Source organism: Dysidea avara, chromosome 6 (genome assembly GCF_963678975.1).
Source record: "Dysidea avara chromosome 6, odDysAvar1.4, whole genome shotgun sequence".
NCBI lineage: Eukaryota > Metazoa > Porifera > Demospongiae > Dictyoceratida > Dysideidae > Dysidea > Dysidea avara.
The window spans coordinates 1636145-1654088 of NC_089277.1; the positions used below are offsets into that span (position 1 = coordinate 1636145).

The window sequence follows — 17944 nt, forward strand, 5'->3', positions numbered from 1 at the left end:
CTATACAAAATTGCATACTCAGTTTAAGTATTTTGATTTATTTAGCGTTTACTTGTGTGTCCGTATATCCGCAGGTGTAGATGACATACGAAGTGCTGTACAGCTAGAAGACTTAGCTGTACAGTTTTTTAATGGGTTTAGTAATGGCACTGTCTCTGGAGGGGTTATTCGGCCAAGGACTGGACTGATCGTTACAGCCAACTCTGCATTTGCAGCAGAAGAAAGGTATTGAATATTATTGTACATATTTTGTCATTTAACAACCTCACATCATATCAGCATATAGTAGTACAACAATGCATACTGCAACTAAAATATATAAAGCTTTACATGTAACACTGTTAAAGTTGTCAGTTGCTGGAAATTGTCTACCATTCTACAGCGGATCTCTAGAGTTTCAGAGAGAAGTCTCTCTGTGATGTATAGTTTCTCCATACCCTATATACTCAAAATACATATACAATTTCCATAGGTCTATGTACATGACCTCCTAATCAATGTTGTTTATCTGTTGTTCATGCATGTGTAAGGGTGCTTGTGTCTTTGAAGGCACATATTTTCAGCTTTGATACAAAAAAAAAAGAAAAGCTACAGTGATCTAAGCTACCATTTTAAAACTTGGTCTATCCTTCTACTCTACAGAGGCTAAAGTACAAGATTGTACCTCATTTCAATCATGTGCTAGTGTCTTTCAAAGTGAACGTTTATTAGTACTGTTATTCAGTAGAGATAGCTTACTCATGCTGTTGGCATGTTGCTATGGTTACTGTTGTCTCTTAGGTTACTGTGTTTGTCAGTCCCCTGGTACAGGTGGTACTGGTATACAGTAGCTACTCTACAGTGTTGTATAATGGCTGGACTGGAATAGTGGAATGGATTATAATTATACTGCGATACAAATGTACTATACTTTTTTAGAGTATGGATGATCAGAATAAAAATAATGAAACAAGGGAGGTGATCTAGACCTGCAGCTATACATGTAAATATTTAATTCCTAGTGCTGTAGCAATACCACTTTTCACTGCCGATCTGATACCGAGCACAATTTAGATGGAAATGGCCAATACCGATTCAATGCTGATGCTTTACTCAGACATTATCCTCAGCTCCTTGGATGCACTACATACACCACCATAGTAAATTATGTCATACAACATATTGGTTGGTATCGGGCTTTTAAAGCTTTACTGATACAATTCCAATACTGCCAAAATAATAATTATCATCAATATTGCATCAATATTAATTCCTACTTCAGTCAGACAGCCTGTTAATACTAACTATAGCAATGACTAAAGTAGGGATTAAATATCAACTAGTATACTAGCTTGATCATCTTCCTTGTTACATGGTTGTTTCATGTTTTTTTTTATTATTTCATGGAAAATTGTTGGAAGGGTTTAAAGTCACTCTGAAGACATTTTGAGTTTGTCTGTGCCTAACCAATGTTGCCATTCTGTCAAGCTGGAAATGTGAGGCAGGTTTTTTGGGTGATATTTATGCTATTCTTTATCATCACTACTTTACGGTATGATACGTAGTATTAGGAAGGGATCATTAGACAAGATGATGGTTTATTCATAGTGTCATTGTTACTACTACTAATAAATCTACAAGAGTGCTCAACGGATAGTACATATTCCATTCAGTCCTGTTGACTTTTCAACAGTAGATGCCGGGGAACACATGGACACGGAGAACACTCTATCCAAGGCTCGCAAGGAATCTTCCAGTGCTATCGGCTACATTACCAGCCTGGCTACTTATCTTGTCACTGAGTCAGCTCAGGAGTACAGGAAGAATGTGCTTTTTCCTTTTGTAGCTAAGCAATTGCCCAATGTGCACATGCGCACTCAGAAGTACTACACCTTGGTCCTTTTAGCTGCTAAATTGGTAAGTAGGTTGCCTTTTTCTTGTATGTAAATCATGTGTTATATTTGTGTGTAGCTGTGCGAAAGGGCCAAAGATATTGTCACATACCATGACATCATCGAGTATTTTGTGAACAAGTGGGCTCCAGTTGTCAATGAACTGCACAGCACCAGTTATGGTTTGCTGAAAGAGTTCCTTAATGAAGTGGTAGGCATAACAACAACTTTGCCTACATATGAGGTACGTGTGCAACTGTATTCCTGAACAAACATTATAATTTTATTGCAGGTTCTACAGATGATTATCTCAAGAAGTGGAACACGCAAAGGCGATGTAATGATTTCCTTGTACATGCTGCTCCTTATGAGTCATGTATCTGAAGACATGCAGCATAGCATTGATGATATAAAACGCATGACTGTAGAGCTCGGAGGGAGAAGAAATGTTTCGTGCCGTTTCCTACAGAGGGGTTGTCGGGACACTGAGTGTAAGAGCTCCAATACTGTTGTCTGTAAAGGAGTCCTACAGATTCCCAGACTACCAGAGTTTTCTAAATTGAGTGCTACACTTGACAAAGGTAAATAAGTTGGTTAGAGTGTGCTACACTATTAAATTTGTCACTGTGATTTGTTTTCCCTGTAGCATGTTATCCCAAAGAATTTCAAGATAAAGATTTGCCAACACCAGCATCACCTTCCTCCGTTGGTGATGTTGACATTAGTGATGTTCTTACATCAGAGATGGATGGCATCACCATTGTTGGTAATTAGCAAGTGTTTTACGTATCATACATATCACTTTCAAATGAATGTTTTGGCAGCACGCACAGAGGAGCACAGCCAGTCTGACTCTGATGACAGTAGTTCAACCAACACAGGTATTATTATTTTGGTAACTGTACTCTTCACTTTACACAAACTGTGTACAGAAGTTGCTTTTTCCAGAAGAAGCAAAATATTACCAGCCAGGAAGCATGTTTCATCAGTATCAGGTGAATATATGTATTCGTCTCAGCAACAACCGAAATGTTTACACAATCATGTGTATTGGACTTTAAGAAAATTGTAATTCTGCATCCTATAAAGAAAATATTCACAAGTTTCTATTGGCTCTTACTCAAAGAAATACAGTACCTACTGATAAAGAGTTTGAAAGATTTTCTGTATCCCCTGTGGTATGTGTGTCACATGCATTTATGTTGTGATATATGTAAACAAAATCATTGTAAAACTGCCTTGGTACAAGTGACTACATTGTATGTTGGTTAATTTGCTAATCCATGATGACCATTTTAAGCCAAATTTAATGTGTAGACTAATGCAAAGAGAAGTTTATGGTTACCAACTACGACTGTAGTTTATATTTGCTGTATAAATCAATTCCTTGCTCTTCCTACTATCTAGCACTATGATTCCAAAACTACTCACCACAATGGGTAGGCTTGTGGGAATTATATTGATCTTTATGCTTATTATGCTCAAAAACTCCATCAAAATGCTGGAATAATTCTCAATTCTTTTACCCTATCATTATTCCAGAAATTATTTGGGCATAATTCCTGTATCCCTATCCATTGTTAGGCTTAAACAGTAATGATCTAATCCTTGAATACGCTAAGAAAAGAAAATTTGAAAGTTGTCCAAACATTGTGAGCTTCACTGAGATGGTTACATGGGAGGAAAAATTAAGAATTTTCAGTATGTGTAGGGACTGCAACAACAAACACAGGATTTTAAACAGTTAGAGAAGTGCCGCTGCAATCTTGATGCGGTCATTACAGAAAACACAGATAATTCACTAGGAAAGCCATATGCATTTCTGCGAATTAATGCCTTACTGTCAGCAAAAAGAAGTAGAGGACAAAGATGAGTCCATTATGCATGCATTATATGTACTGCGGTATGCCAAAAGGCATCACTCCAGCTGAAACGACGTCTAGCAGTGAAAAAATCAAGCCTGTAGCCTTAGCCATTATCAAGTTATGCTTGTCTGAATACATCAGTTATTCAGTTAGTCAGTCAGTAGAAAATTCCACCAAATAAATAATTTTTAAAATTCTGTAGCAACTTTTCTGGAGCGTTCTGGGCCACTGTGAAGGGGTTTGATTCTACCAAACCAATACTGCCAAGGCACCATGAAGGTATTGTTAGCTGTTTTCTGGTCAATATTTTCTTGTGAAAAGGTGTAGACCTCCATGATCCATATATTATTATATTGTAATGTCTTTTGGTGGTTGATTGAATTCTGGAATTGTTCTAAGGAGGAATGAGAACTTGTAACTGTCTATGGTAGTTTAGTAATGGACAAACTGCAGAATCATGCCACAGTTATGGTTGACACTATTCTCTCCATTACACGTTGTGTATAATCTTGTATTAGCAGTGTTAGTCTAGCACATTTTCTTCATAGCTACAAATAAGTGGGACCGGCCAGCATTCTAATGATGTTAAAATAGTTACAATATCTCTTATGTCTCTTCTCCTAGGTAGCTAGGGCATTAAAACAAATGCCGCTGCTCTTTGTTGTATCATTTATTAATGTTATTTCCCATGCAAACTGCATGCATGTTGCATAGCTATACTCAGATTCCAGTGAGTGTCCCGGTGGCAGTGGCTGCGTGCTACTGCCCTTTGAAGGCCGTCACTCCAAATTCAGTTTTAATGGTAAATACACAAAAGTAAAAACATCGTGCATTTGTTTTTTCACTGCAGATAAACTTGATGGGTTGGCTACCGCATAGTGGCTACAGACCATGCACTTAACTAGACCAGCTAGACTCAGCATTTGGGCACATAACACCAATTTAAACTTTGAAAACCATCACTCAGCTTGCTAAAATACTGCTATAGTTACTTACACGCTATTCCTCCTTGTTCTACAACTCACCGTCACGGTGATGCTGCAGTAAGCCTTATGTTTTCTAATAGTTTAGTACAATATACCAGTACTGAGCACGTACATAGACTGAATCCCTATCGATGAGCGACGTAAGGAAGGATCAAAGGAAAACAGTTACACAATCGTGCATATATTATACATCTTTTATTTTGCCAAAGGTTTCTTTTCCACAAAATTTTAAGCATTTTTGTGAAAGAAGTAAGGCTGTAGCTTTAGCCAGTTTTCCGCTACGCTTGACCGAATGCATTACCTGGCAGTCAGTAGAAATTTAAAAATGTAATTCTGTAGCACCTCACTGGAAGCACTTTGGGTTGTTCTGAAGACACATTTGGACTTGTTTATGCCTGACCAATACTGTCACGTGGTAGTGAATGATTTCTGAAGATAATTTCTTCTTGATTATTTTCATGGACCATGCACACACCTTCGTTGTCCCTACTATACGTAAGAACTTTTATAAAATAAACTTGACCACCTCTGCAAAATAGATTGCACTATATATACCACTTTACTGTGGGCATTCAAAGGCACCACTTGGGTTTAACTCTGGGCAGTATCATGGATCATGGGTCCATGGCTTTTGATGCCCAGCCATTTCAAAGAAATGATGTGCTCATACTCGTTTATTGAGCAACATAGAGGTTTGTATTGTGCAACTCAGTTTTGTAGAGGTAGGTGGTCTTATAGTTCTAAGTACTTAATTTAATATAACGATTTACTTGGCTGCTGTCTAAATAGCGAATTTAGTTGTTGGCTTAGTTTAGTACAAAAATGGCAAAATATTAAACTCTATACCACAATCACAAGTTTACTAACATTGTGTGTTGAAGCATAGTTATGTACGAATAACGTTCTGAGGCCATGCATGATCGATCATCAGATGCTAGTGTATAAAATAAAGAAGATGACTTCTCGTTACAAATCCAAAGTATAACTATTGCTTGTGAAATTCTTTACATTCCAGCACTATTGCAGTGTTAATTTTCTCATTAACGTATAACAGAGAATGTTTTGGATTAGTTTGACTAACATGCAAAATATCAATTATGCTGTCAGAGCGGGGTTATTTTTGTATTCCTTAGCATGACTGTACTGTATTTGCCGATAACTGTTTTGTATAACTCATGCATGGGTACTGGAAAATACAACAGACTTTACACACCCTGTACAATATCTAAGGAATATGCAACTGTTACTATTATTTGTACAACTCTGTGCAATAGATGAGGGCGATGAAGAAGACTCAGAGGTCAACCTGAGTGAGCAAGTGCAGGCATTGAAATTGTTAAAACCTGTAGGTATGTTATCGATGTGTCACATGCTTACAATAATAGTATTGTAATACGTATGTGTATTTCTTGTAGCAGCCAGAAGACCAAGGACAAAGAAACAGACTAGGAGGACAACAAAATACACCAAAAGAACACCCAAACCAAGCCGCAAAAATACTAAGACATCCAAACGTACAATTGCCACTCCCAGATCAAGACCTAAACGTAAAACAACAAACTTTAAACGTTATATAAAACTGTACTAATTTAATAGTAACATTTTTATCTTGTATTTGTTTTGTTTACCTTAGTACCTGCTTGTTTGTTAGTCTTGTGTATTGGTGATGTTGTAATTGAAGTTTCTGCTGCATTACTTGTTCATTCCCATACAGTTACCTGATCAATGGTCATGGGGATCAGTCTTTTCCTATATCAGCACTGTGTTTGTGTTGTAAAAGATCATTATCTTAATTTGATATTTATGTACTTGGTAGAAAAACAGATTTGATAATATGGCTAGTTTCAGTACCCATGTCTGTTACTGCTAGCTGCCACTACATTTCTGCTAGTGGCTACTAATCATGGCCACTAATTCTAGCTGCTCCTATGCTGGCTTCTATATGCTCATGACTGCTGCTGCTGCTTCTACTGCTGGCTGCTTCTAGCTACTATACTCATGGCTGCTGTTGCTGGCTGCAACTAGCTACTAGTCTGGTGTGAATAATTTATAAAAGTATTGTGCAATCATAAATACTCTACATTAAATTAAAGTACCCCCAACGTGACAACATGGAATGTGATGGATGGAATCAATTGAATTTTGGCATATATTATCTCATGATATAGAGTATCTAATCAAAAACAGCCAAGCTGTAAAAAAAGGTGCGGCCCCCAAAAAGGCCATGGTGAAAAAAGATGTGAAATCCAAGGTGGCGGCCAAGAAATGGCTGTGATGGTAGGTTAATGGTTACATTTTAATAACAACAATTCAGGTGAATTTGGTGCCAAGACCAAGCGGCACAAAATTCACCTGAATTGTCGTTATTAAAATGTAACCATTAACCTACCATCACAGCCATTTCTTGGCCGCCACCTTGGATTTCACATCTTTTTTCACCATGGCCTTTTTGGGGGCCGCACCTTTTTTTACAGCTTGGCTGTTTTTGATTAGATATCACTTCTTTTTGTATTTGTATACTGCAAAGCCGGCCTATGGCTGGCTTTGGGGCTTTTTTAACCCATGTGTTTTTTTCTTTAACACAGGAAGAAGAAAAGAACTTAAAGAAGAATTTTAGTACTTCAATTATTTTTGATTTTATTAGTAATTATACAAATTATATACATATATTTATTACATGCCCATTATTCCCCACAGGATTTTTTTGCAGCTGATCTCTCTACTGGGTGACTTGAAATGTAGCTGAACTATATACAGGATGGTTTCTTTGTAGCTGAACTCTCTACAAGGTAACCTCTTCTAGCTGATCTCTCTACAGGGTATTTAGTTTCTAGCTGAACTCTCTACAGGTGATTTGTTTGCAGCTAAACTCTCTACATGGTGGTGTCTTTGTAGCCGAACTCTCTACATGATGGTTTCTTTGTAGCTGAACTCTCTATAAGGTGACTTCATCTAGCTGAACTCTCTACAGGGTGATTTTTTTGTAGCTGAACTCTCTGCAGGGTGATTTGTTTGCAGCTGAACTCTCTACATGATGGTTTCTTTGTAACTGAACACTCTACAAGATGACTTCTTCTAGCTGATCTTTCTACAGGGTGAATTGTTGTAGCTGAACTATCTACAAGGTAACTTCTTCTAGCTGATCTCTATACAGGGTGATTTGTTTGTAGTTGAATTCTGTACAGGTGGTTTCTTTGTAGCTGAACTCTGTACATGATGGTTTCTTTGTAGCTAAACTCTTTACAAGGTGACTTCTTCTAGCTGAACTCTCTACGTGGTAATTTCTTTGTAGCTGAACTCTCTATATGATGGTTTCTTTGTAACTGAACTCTCTACAAGGTAACTTTTTCTAGCTGATCTTTCTACTGGGTGATTTGTTTGCAGCTGAACTCTCTACATGGTGTTTTCTTTGTTGCTGAACTCTCTACAAGGTGAATTCTTCTACCTGATCTCTCTACAGGGTGATTTGTTTGTAACTGAACTCTGTACAAGTGCGTTTTTGTGGGTGATCTCACTGCAGATTGATTTGTTTTAGCTGAACTCTGATTTGTTTTTAGCTTATCTCTGTACAGGTTGATTTGTGTGTAACTGATCTCTCTACAAGCTGATTTGTTTGTAGCTGATCACTCAGCAGGTTGATTTGTTTCTAGATGATCTCTCTACAGGTTGATTTGTTTGTTGCTGATCGCTCTAAAGGTTGATTTGTTTGTAGCTGAACTCTCTGTAAAATGTTTTGTTTGTAGTTGATCTCTCTACAAGGTGATTTTTTGTAGCTGACCTCTCTTCAGGGTGATTTGTTTCTAGCTGATATCTCTACAGGGTGATTTTTAGTAGCTGACCTCTCTTCAGGGTGATTTGTTTCTAGCTAATCGCTCTACAGGTTGGTTTGTTTGTAGCTGAACTCTCTACACGGTGATTTGCTTGTAGCTGAACTCCTTACATTGTGTCTAGTTTCCAGCTGATCTCTCTACAGGGTGATTTGTTTGTAGCTGATCTCTCTACAAGTTGAATTGTGTGTAGCTGATCTCTCTGCAGGTTGATTTGTTTGTAGCCGATCTCTCTACAAGGTAATTTATTTGTAGCTGAACTGTCTAAAAGGTGATTTATTTGTAGCTGATCTCGCTGCAGGATGATTTGTTTTAGCTGAACTCTCTACAGGGTGATTTATTTGTACTGAACTCCTTACATTGTGTGTAGTTTCTAGCTGATCTCTCTACAGGGTGATTTGTTTGTAGCTGATCTCTCTACAAGTTGATTTGTGTGTAGCTGATCTCTCTGCAGGTTGATTTGTTTGTAGCCGATCTCTCTACAGGTAATCTGTTTGTAGCTGAACTCTCTATAAGGTGATTTGTTTGTAGCTGATCTCTCTGCAGGTTGATTTGTTTTAGCTGAACTCTCTACAGGGTGATTGCTTGTCAGGGGCGGATCCAGGGTCTGGAAACAGGGGGGGCACCTTGCTGAAAAAAAGTTGAAGAGCAAAAAAAAAAAAAAAAAAAAAAAGAAGGTGACAACAATAATAGCTAGTTATCCTTTACCAAATAAAATTATATTATATCACGTATGTTATGTAAAATAAAATCCTATTTATAGCTTCCTAAGTAAGCTACACTTCCCCATGAACACTGTGACTGCTTTATTAGAGTGATTGGTGATTGACTGCTCTATTAGAGTATCTCGATCTTGTATACATTTTTTTAAGGGAGGGGGGGGGGGGGCACGTGCCCCCTGTGCCCCCCCCCCCTGTATCCGCCCCTGCTTGTAGCTGAACTCCTTACATTGTGTGTAGTTTCTAGCTGATCTCTCTACAAGGTGATTTTTTTGTAGCTGATCTCTCTACAGGTAGATTTGTGTTCATTTGTTCATTGCTGATCGCTCTAAAGGTTGATTTGTTGTAGCTGAACACCCTGCAAAGTGTTTTGTTTGTAGCTGATCACTCTAAAGGGTAATTTGTTTGTAGCTGAACTCTCTCCACAGTGACTTGTGTGTAGCTGAATTCTGTGTAACTGAATTCTCTAGAGAGTGACTTAATTGTAGCTGAATTCTCTACACAGTGCATGACTTGTTTATAGCTGAACTTTCTTCAGTGTGACTTGTAATGTTCTGAATCTCTATAGTGATATATTTGCTTAACTCTCCACATGGTGACTGTCTTCTTGCTGAGCTGTCTATAAGATTAACTGTTTGCAGCTGAACTCCCTACAGAATAACTTGTGATGTAATAAAATTCTATAATGGAGTAAATAAATTAGCCGAATGCTCTATTAGGGTGACTGTTCTATTAGAGTATCTCGATCTCGCATTTGCTACACGGAGTTGGCTTTCGAATCATAACTCAGTGGTTTGTAATCCGATTCTTCTGTACTACTGCAAGGACTTTCAATGAAGATTATTCCAGCTATACACCGATTTTCAGCTCATTGCTCTAAGCGGTTTGCCTAGTAGGCGTGAAAACTAATACTTTTTTATTCATAAAAATCGATCGCGTAATTGTGACACAGGTTGGGTTTTGTGTCATATCTCCGTGGTCTTTATCTCGATTCCTTTCAAACCACCAAAAGGCACTCCTACGATGGTTACTCCATCTACATAGCAATCTTCAACTCATTCCATGAAGCGGTTTACCCTGTAGGCGTGACAACAAATCGATCTTGTTTTACGCGAATAATCGGTCATAACTCCTGAACCATTAATCGGATTTGTACCAAATTTGATGCTAGGATTCGCCTTTGGACTCCCTTTCTGTGTGCCAAATTTCAAGGCGATCGGAGTACGCGTTTGCTTGTTATAGCAATTTTTGCAAGTGTACGAAAAGACGAAGAAGAAAAAAAAAACGAAGAAAAAAAAACGAAACTGTGGCAGCTCGTATCTCGGAAATGGCTGGAGCGATTTCCTTCAAATTTGGAATGTAGACTCCCTTGGCTGGCGGGCAACTTTATAGCAAATTTGGTTCCAATCAGATAAGTGATCACCGAGATACAAAGGTGTGAAAATGACGTTTTCGTTCTTCCTGTCAATATACTCACGGTGTGGCGCGGCGGCTTCTTGGGCCGCACGACACACTACCGTGTGTCTTGATCCCTGTGCCAAATTTGGAGAGTGTGTTTAATTTTCGATTTTTATGCTTGTAATATTGAATGGCTAAAAATACTAGAATTACCTGTGTCAGTATCCTAAATTGCCCAATGCTGATGGAGGTCCAGCAGATGATTTTGAGTAGTCCATAATAATTATGAAGAAACATGCATATAGAGAAAACTATAGACCATATTGCAGGGTTCACCCAACAAAGCCCTTTCTTCTGCCAGATTACCACATTTCTAATGGCTATTATTGGTTTGCTTATATGTGTAATAATATTATTGCTTCTAAAAACTTTGCTGCTTTGTAAACCATTACGGTGCCATTCTTTATTTTGAGGTGTATGCATGGGTTCAGCAGTCATAATTATGTTACAAAAAAGCAATTGTAAACAAACAAGTACAGTGGAACCTTTCTTATCCAGGCAGTCTTGTACATACTACCATCCATATCTCTGTAACTTAAGTATTATGTAATACAGGGTAGTATAACTGACTTAAATACAGTAATGGATTACTTAGGACTATGCAGCTTAGTGGGCAAAAGGGGAAGTCACTACAGACCATCCATGGTCACTCCCCTGGGCTATAAAATGCATTATCACCTAGTAACCAAGTGGTAGTTAGTAGGTTAGAACACCCATCACCAGTTAGCTGCTCATTGTTATGTATATAAAAAAACAGCTATACAGCTAAAACACACATGCACTATTAAAGTATGGTCTTCGTATCACTGATTTTCTGTCTTCTTGCAGCTTAACATCATCTGTGGAAATCAATTCTTAGAGTGTAGTCATATCTCAACTATCACACCCTGTATTTTGAATCACAAGCACCTTCAAGGGGGACGTTTATAATTGAAAACCTGTAAAAGCCACCTCAAGAAAATAGAGTATGTCCACCTGAGACTAAGCCTGACCATTCAACGCCAATTGTTCTGCAATTCAAAACGTGGTAATCATTCACATAAGTTAAAGAACATTCTAGAATGCTCTTATCATGTGTTTGGTAACTAGCTATAAGGTGCTTCTAGTAGCATGCACTTTAAAATATGGTGTGTTCATTGGAAGGTGATGATCAATAAATCATGAAATTAATTTATGAGGCTTGAGATAAGACCATACAGTCTAAAAATTGATTACCACATATGATGGTAAGCTGCAAGAAGACAGAAAATCAGTGCTACAAAGACCATGTACTTCATAAGTGGTGAGCTCTATAGTAGCTGTACTTATGTATGTAACAGTGAGTAGCTAACTGGTAGTGGATGTTCTAAAACCTGTAAACGACGATTCTGCTGTTTCCGTCGTTCTGCCATTCCGCTAAATATATCATCCCTAGTTGGGATTGCTATATAGAATAAACAAGCCACCAAACAGGTAAACAGCAACCTTTAGGCTCCTTCCTTGCACTTTCATCTAAGCAAAACGTCACTATTTATTTATACGTACATTAAATTTATTAGTGGTTCCGAAAAAGCAAAGCTTATAATATAGTAAGTCTATAATTCATCTGATGCACATCCAGCAAAGTTTTAAAAGAATTAATGTTAGTGGCCATAACAATATAAGATGGTAAAGAAGTCCAATTATTTATTACTCTTGCAGTAAAACTATATTTCTTCATTAATTTTGCTTTCACATGAGGTTTCAGTATCTTCAGTCCAGCAGGTGTTGTATTAAAAAAATCATCAATTGATACATCCACAAGTCTACATCTGTGCAATATCTTATGTGTCATAATCATATCCATCCTCAACCTCCTATAAAACAATGAAGGCAGATTTAAATATTTCAATCTGTCAGAATAAGTCAGATGTGCAAGATTAGGCGAAAATCTGGTAACTCTTCTTTGCAGCGCTCTGATATCTTTAAGAAAATGAGGTTGCCAAACAATGCATGCATAGTCGACTCTAAATGCAGTCTTACGAGTGATGTGTACACTGTACAATAAACATGAAGTGTGTGGAGCACATGAAATGTATAATAAATAATTCCTAGATCCTTTACAAATTGCACTATTGATATGATGAAAAAAAGTTTAGATCAGTTGTAAATGTAACACCCAAATCAGACTATTCAGTACACTGTTGAAATATAGAAACATCAACGTCTGTAGATAATGAGTGTTGTCTATTTGAACCATTGCATATGTTTACATTTTGTCAATGTTCACCGATGAATACCAAGTTACACACCAGTTCATAAAATTATCTGAATCAGTCTACAGCAAAGTCCAGTCAGATAGTCACAATATAGTTTACCAAATTCCCACCGGTAAGATTTGATAACATCAGGCAAGTCATTCATATAAACTACAAAAAGTATAGGGCCTAAGACACTGCCCTGTGGAACACCACTGATTACAGTAGACCAGGAAGAAGCTGATCCACTGACACAAACCCTTTGTCTACAATTAGTTAAGAAATTTTGAATCCACTTAAGAATGTCTCTATTTACTCAATGAGCTTCAAGTTTGCAAATCAGTAGCTTGTTGGAGACTTTATCAAAGGCTTTCTGGGGATCCAGGTACATGCATAAATTAATTAATATCAATATCTTTACCAGCATCAAAACAGTCAGTCTATAATGGTTTATCACTATCAGTTCACAAGATCTTCCAAAACGAAATCCATATTGTACATAAGATTACAACAAATTTGACTCTAGGCGTTCCATTAGGTGAGTTTTTATGATGGCTTCAAGCATTTTGCATATCACAGATGTTAAATTCACCAGGAGGAAGTTGCTTGGTTTGGCCTGCAGCCCTTCTTGAATATTGGTGTAACATTTGGCATCCTTCCATGAGTTGGGTAGAGTGGATTCTTCAAGTGATTTATTAAAAAGCAGTGGCAAGGGTAAAACTAGACCATTACAAATGCTAAACAAAACATAAGGGTGACAATTTCCAGGATCAGCTGCAGCTAACTTATTTGTTTTCAATCTATATATTTATTATTGCATGGTTGAGAGTATATATACTTCTTCTTCAGGTGTTACTGTGAATTTATCAAAAAACGTAAAAACTTATCTGGAATTAATGGGGGAATAAATTGTAACCTGTTGTAACACATCGTAACCCAGTGTAACTTATCCTAACCCACTGTAACCTATTGTTATCATAATGTGGCTTAATATAAGGTAATATTCTTCTTAAAAATCCTGAAAATCTAATTGTGACCTATTGTAACCTACCGTAACAAACTGTAACCCATTGTAACCCACTTGTGACCTATTGTAACCTATTGTAATTGTTACCCCATTGCAACCTACTGTAACCGACTGTAACCCATTGCCACCTATAGTAACCCATTGTAACCGACTGTAACCCATTGCCACCTATAGTAACCCATTGTAACCTACTGTAACCCATTGCAACCTATTGTAACCCACTGTAACCTATTGTAACCCACTGTAACCTATTATAACCCATTGCAACCTATTGTAACCCATTGTAACCTACTGTAACCCACTGTAACCTATTATAACCCATTGCAACCTATAGTAACCCATTGTAACCTATTGTAACCCACTGTAACCTATTGCAACCTATTGTAACCCTACTGTAACCCACTGTAACCTATTCCCATTGCAACCTATTGTAACCCATTGTAACCTACTGTAATTACCCCACTGTAACCTATTATAACCCATTGCAACATACAGTAACCCATTGTAACCTATTGTAACCCACTGTAACCTATTGTAATTCACTGTAACCTATTGTAACCCATTGAAATCCACTGTAACCTACTGTAACCCATTGTATAACCTATTGCAACCTATAGTAACTCACTGTAACCTACCGTAACCCATTGTAATCCACTGTAACCAACTGTAACCTATTGTAACCTACTGCAACCTATTGTAACCCACTGTAATCCATTGCAACCTACTGTAACCCATTGTAACCTACTGCAACCTATTGTAACCCACTGTAACACATCGTAACTCACTGTAACCCATTGCAACCTATTGTAGCCCACTGTAACCCATTGTAACTCACTGTAACCCATTATAACCTTCTGTAAGCTATTGTAACCCATTGCAACCTACAGTATACCCCATTGTAACCTACTGCAACCTATTGTAACCCACCGTAACCCATTGTAATCTACTGCAACTTATTGTAACAACCGTAACCCATTGTAACCTATTGTAACCTACAGTAATTACCACATTGTAACCTATTGTAACCCATTGTAACCAACCGTAACCCACTGTAACATATTGTATCTCATTGAAACCCATTGTAATCTACTGTAACCCATTGTAACCCATTATTACCTATTGTAACCTACCGTAACCCATTGTAACCTACTGCAACCTACTGTAACCTACTGCAACCTATTGTAACCCACTGAAACCTACCGTAACCCATTGTAACCTACTGTAACCTATTGTAACTCATTGTAACCTATTGTGACCTACTGTAACCCACTGTAACCTACCGTAACCCATTGTAACCTATTGTGACCTACTGTAACCCACTATAACCTACTGCAACCTAACGTAACCCATTGTAACTTATTGTAACCTACTGTAACCCACTGTAATCTACTGCAACCTACTGTAACCTATTGTAACCCACTGTAACCTACCGTAACCCATTGTAACCTATTGTAACCCATTGTAACCTACTGTAACCTATTGTAACTCATTGTAACTAACTGTAACCCATTGTAACAAACCATACCCCATTGTAACCCATTGTAATCTACTGCAACCTAGTGTAACCTACTGCAACCTATTGTAACCCACTGAAACCTACCGTAACCTATTGTAACCCATTGTAACCTACTGTAACCTATTGTAACCCATTGTAACCTACTGTAACCTATTGTAACTCATTGTAACTAACTGTAACCCATTGTAACAAACCATACCCCATTGTAACCCATTGTAATCTACTGCAACCTAGTGTAACCTACTGCAACCTATTGTAACCCACTGAAACCTACCGTAACCTATTGTAACCCATTGTAACCAACCATACCCCATTGTAACCCATTGTAATCTACTGTAACCTATTGTAACTCATTGTAACTAACTGTAACCCATTGTAACCCATTGTAATCTACTGCAACCTAGTGTAACCTACTGCAACCTATTGTAACCCACTGAAACCTACCGTAACCCATTGTAACCTACTGTAACCTATTGTAACTCATTGTAACTATCTGTAACCCATTGTAACCAACCATACCCCATTGTAACCCATTGTAATCTACTGCAACCTAGTGTAACCTACTGCAACCTATTGTAACCCACTGAAACCTACCGTAACCTATTGTAACTTATTTTAACCCATTGTAGCTAACTGTAACCCACTGTCATCTCCTTTAACCACTTCAAATATTTGTAATTTCCCACTACAATTTGTTGTGTTACTCAGTTTATCTCCACTGTAACATAGTAAATTTTAAAACCAGTTACAAGATACTTCTTTAACCAATTGTAGTAAGATATTAATAGCTAAAGTCATAAATAATTAATTACTAAAGTGATAAAAGATTATTGAGATATTAGTAGTTAAAGTTATAAGTTTGTAACTAAGATATTAGTAGCTAAAGTTGTAACTTTGTAACTTGTGTAACTGGTTACAATGAGTTTTTTCAGGATTTTTAAGGAGAATATAACCTCATATTAAGCCACATATGGTAGAAAGTTAGGCTCTGGTGTACTTTCATTGCTTATGATCATGATGATAAAGGACTTTATAATTATTACACTGTATATACATGTACACCAATATGTACTTTCAAATGCAGCATGTATAGATTTAACTTTTTTTACATTTCGTAAACCCTGCTGTTTCACTTATGCAATACAGTTACTACAGAGTCACAATAAATCTTTGCATGTCTTGTAAATCAGTCCTTCATCCATTCTTATTGCCTTGTAATAAAATACTTGATGGAACTTTTATGCAATTGGTATGTCAGGATGTTTGGCATAATGGTGAGATATATAGTAGTGCACATGCACAGGTGAAAAGAAGAGGTTCTATTTCAGCTTACACACTGGTCTTTGTTCCTTATAGCTTAGAAGAGTATAGTGATATTAGACTGTTCTATTAAAGTAATTAAATTTTTAATGGTTTTACCACTAAAATAATAATAATAGTCATCTCATTAATTCTTAGGTAGCTCTTCCTTCTTGCTCTTTCCATTGTCCACGTATACAATTACACCATATAATACTGTAGCTATATACAGTATAATACTGTAGCTATATACAGTATAATACTGTAGCTATATACAGTATAATACTGTAGCTATAGCACATAATAAATTTTGGAGTGGGATGCTGAATAGATCTGCCCTTGATGGTGGAACCATTAATTTTTTGTGCTTCACAGTCCATCCAAGTAGTTCTGTGATAATGTTGAACATTAACAAAGCACTAAAGAATGGAGGAGCCATGCATTTTCACCGTTAATCATGTGAAAATTACTCTTCTATTACATTATTGATATACAATAATACATAATGTGGACTTTTCGATTGTGGGACTCGTTGCTCTACTGCTCTGCTACCCTTCAACTACCTCTACTTCTTCACTGAAGACGTCTTCCGCCCTTACTTAGCACCTAAGAAGATTTGTTACTGTGAACGTCCCTTCCGGGACAGAAGAGCCAACCTAAGTGAGAAGCCAAGACGACTAAATCACCACCCAACACCAACCACAAGTTCAACGACTGTGGTACCGTGGTCATCATTGTTTCCTGAACAGTACCGCTAAAGGTTCATAGCGTTTAAGTACCACTGTTTGTTTTCTGTACACTTTCGTTAGTATCTGAGGCGGAAACTGTCCACGCGCGATGTCTACCCCGGCTATCAAGCGGACAAGAGCAGCCGCTGGAATATCTCCAGAAGCTAGAGATGCTATGATTCACAGTCTTCCTGGTGAGAACTGTCCACATTGTAAGCAGCCCTGTACTGTTGAAAATAAGGTAGTACAGTGCGATCTTTGTGGTGTTTGGGCCCACGTGAAATGTGAGGGTCTCCCTGAAGATATATATGAAAAGTTAAATCAAGTTTGTGAAATTGTTAATAACATTTCTTATTATTGTGAAGCAAACCATTGCAACAGTCGTATTAAACAGCTAACCCATCATCATTATAGCAATTTGGAGCAGCAGAC

The 17944-nt window shown here is 37.4% G+C and overlaps 1 protein-coding gene across 2 annotated transcripts; it reads left to right on the forward strand.

The window, feature by feature from the left end:
• Nucleotides 1-1110: 1110 nt before the first annotated feature.
• Nucleotides 1111-6425, forward strand: LOC136258753 (uncharacterized). Of its 2 annotated transcripts, none has more exons than XM_066052106.1 (8): nt 1111-1896; nt 1951-2115; nt 2164-2452; nt 2518-2637; nt 2696-2752; nt 2804-2866; nt 5997-6071; nt 6138-6425. In XM_066052106.1, the coding sequence occupies exons 1-8, from the start codon at nt 1690-1692 to the stop codon at nt 6308-6310; spliced, it is 1149 nt and encodes a 382-aa protein (XP_065908178.1). In that variant the 5' UTR covers nt 1111-1689; the 3' UTR covers nt 6311-6425. The 2 variants fall into 2 exon arrangements, with proteins under 2 accessions (XP_065908178.1, XP_065908179.1); XM_066052107.1 differs by having other exon boundaries at nt 6141-6425.
• The last annotated feature ends 11519 nt before the right edge of the window (nt 6426-17944 follow it).

What these genes read in the sequence shown, in the direction of transcription:
- LOC136258753 (XM_066052106.1), top strand. Translation starts at nt 1,690, where the DNA reads ATGGACACGGAGAACACTCTATCCAAGGCTCGCAAGGAATCTTCCAGT. An exon ending in CAACTTTGCCTACATATGAG is followed by an intron (nt 2,116 to 2,163) that starts GTACGTGTGCAA and finishes ATTTTATTGCAG; the next exon opens with GTTCTACAGATGATTATCTC. An exon ending in GAGTGCTACACTTGACAAAG is followed by an intron (nt 2,453 to 2,517) that starts GTAAATAAGTTG and finishes TTTTCCCTGTAG; the next exon opens with CATGTTATCCCAAAGAATTT.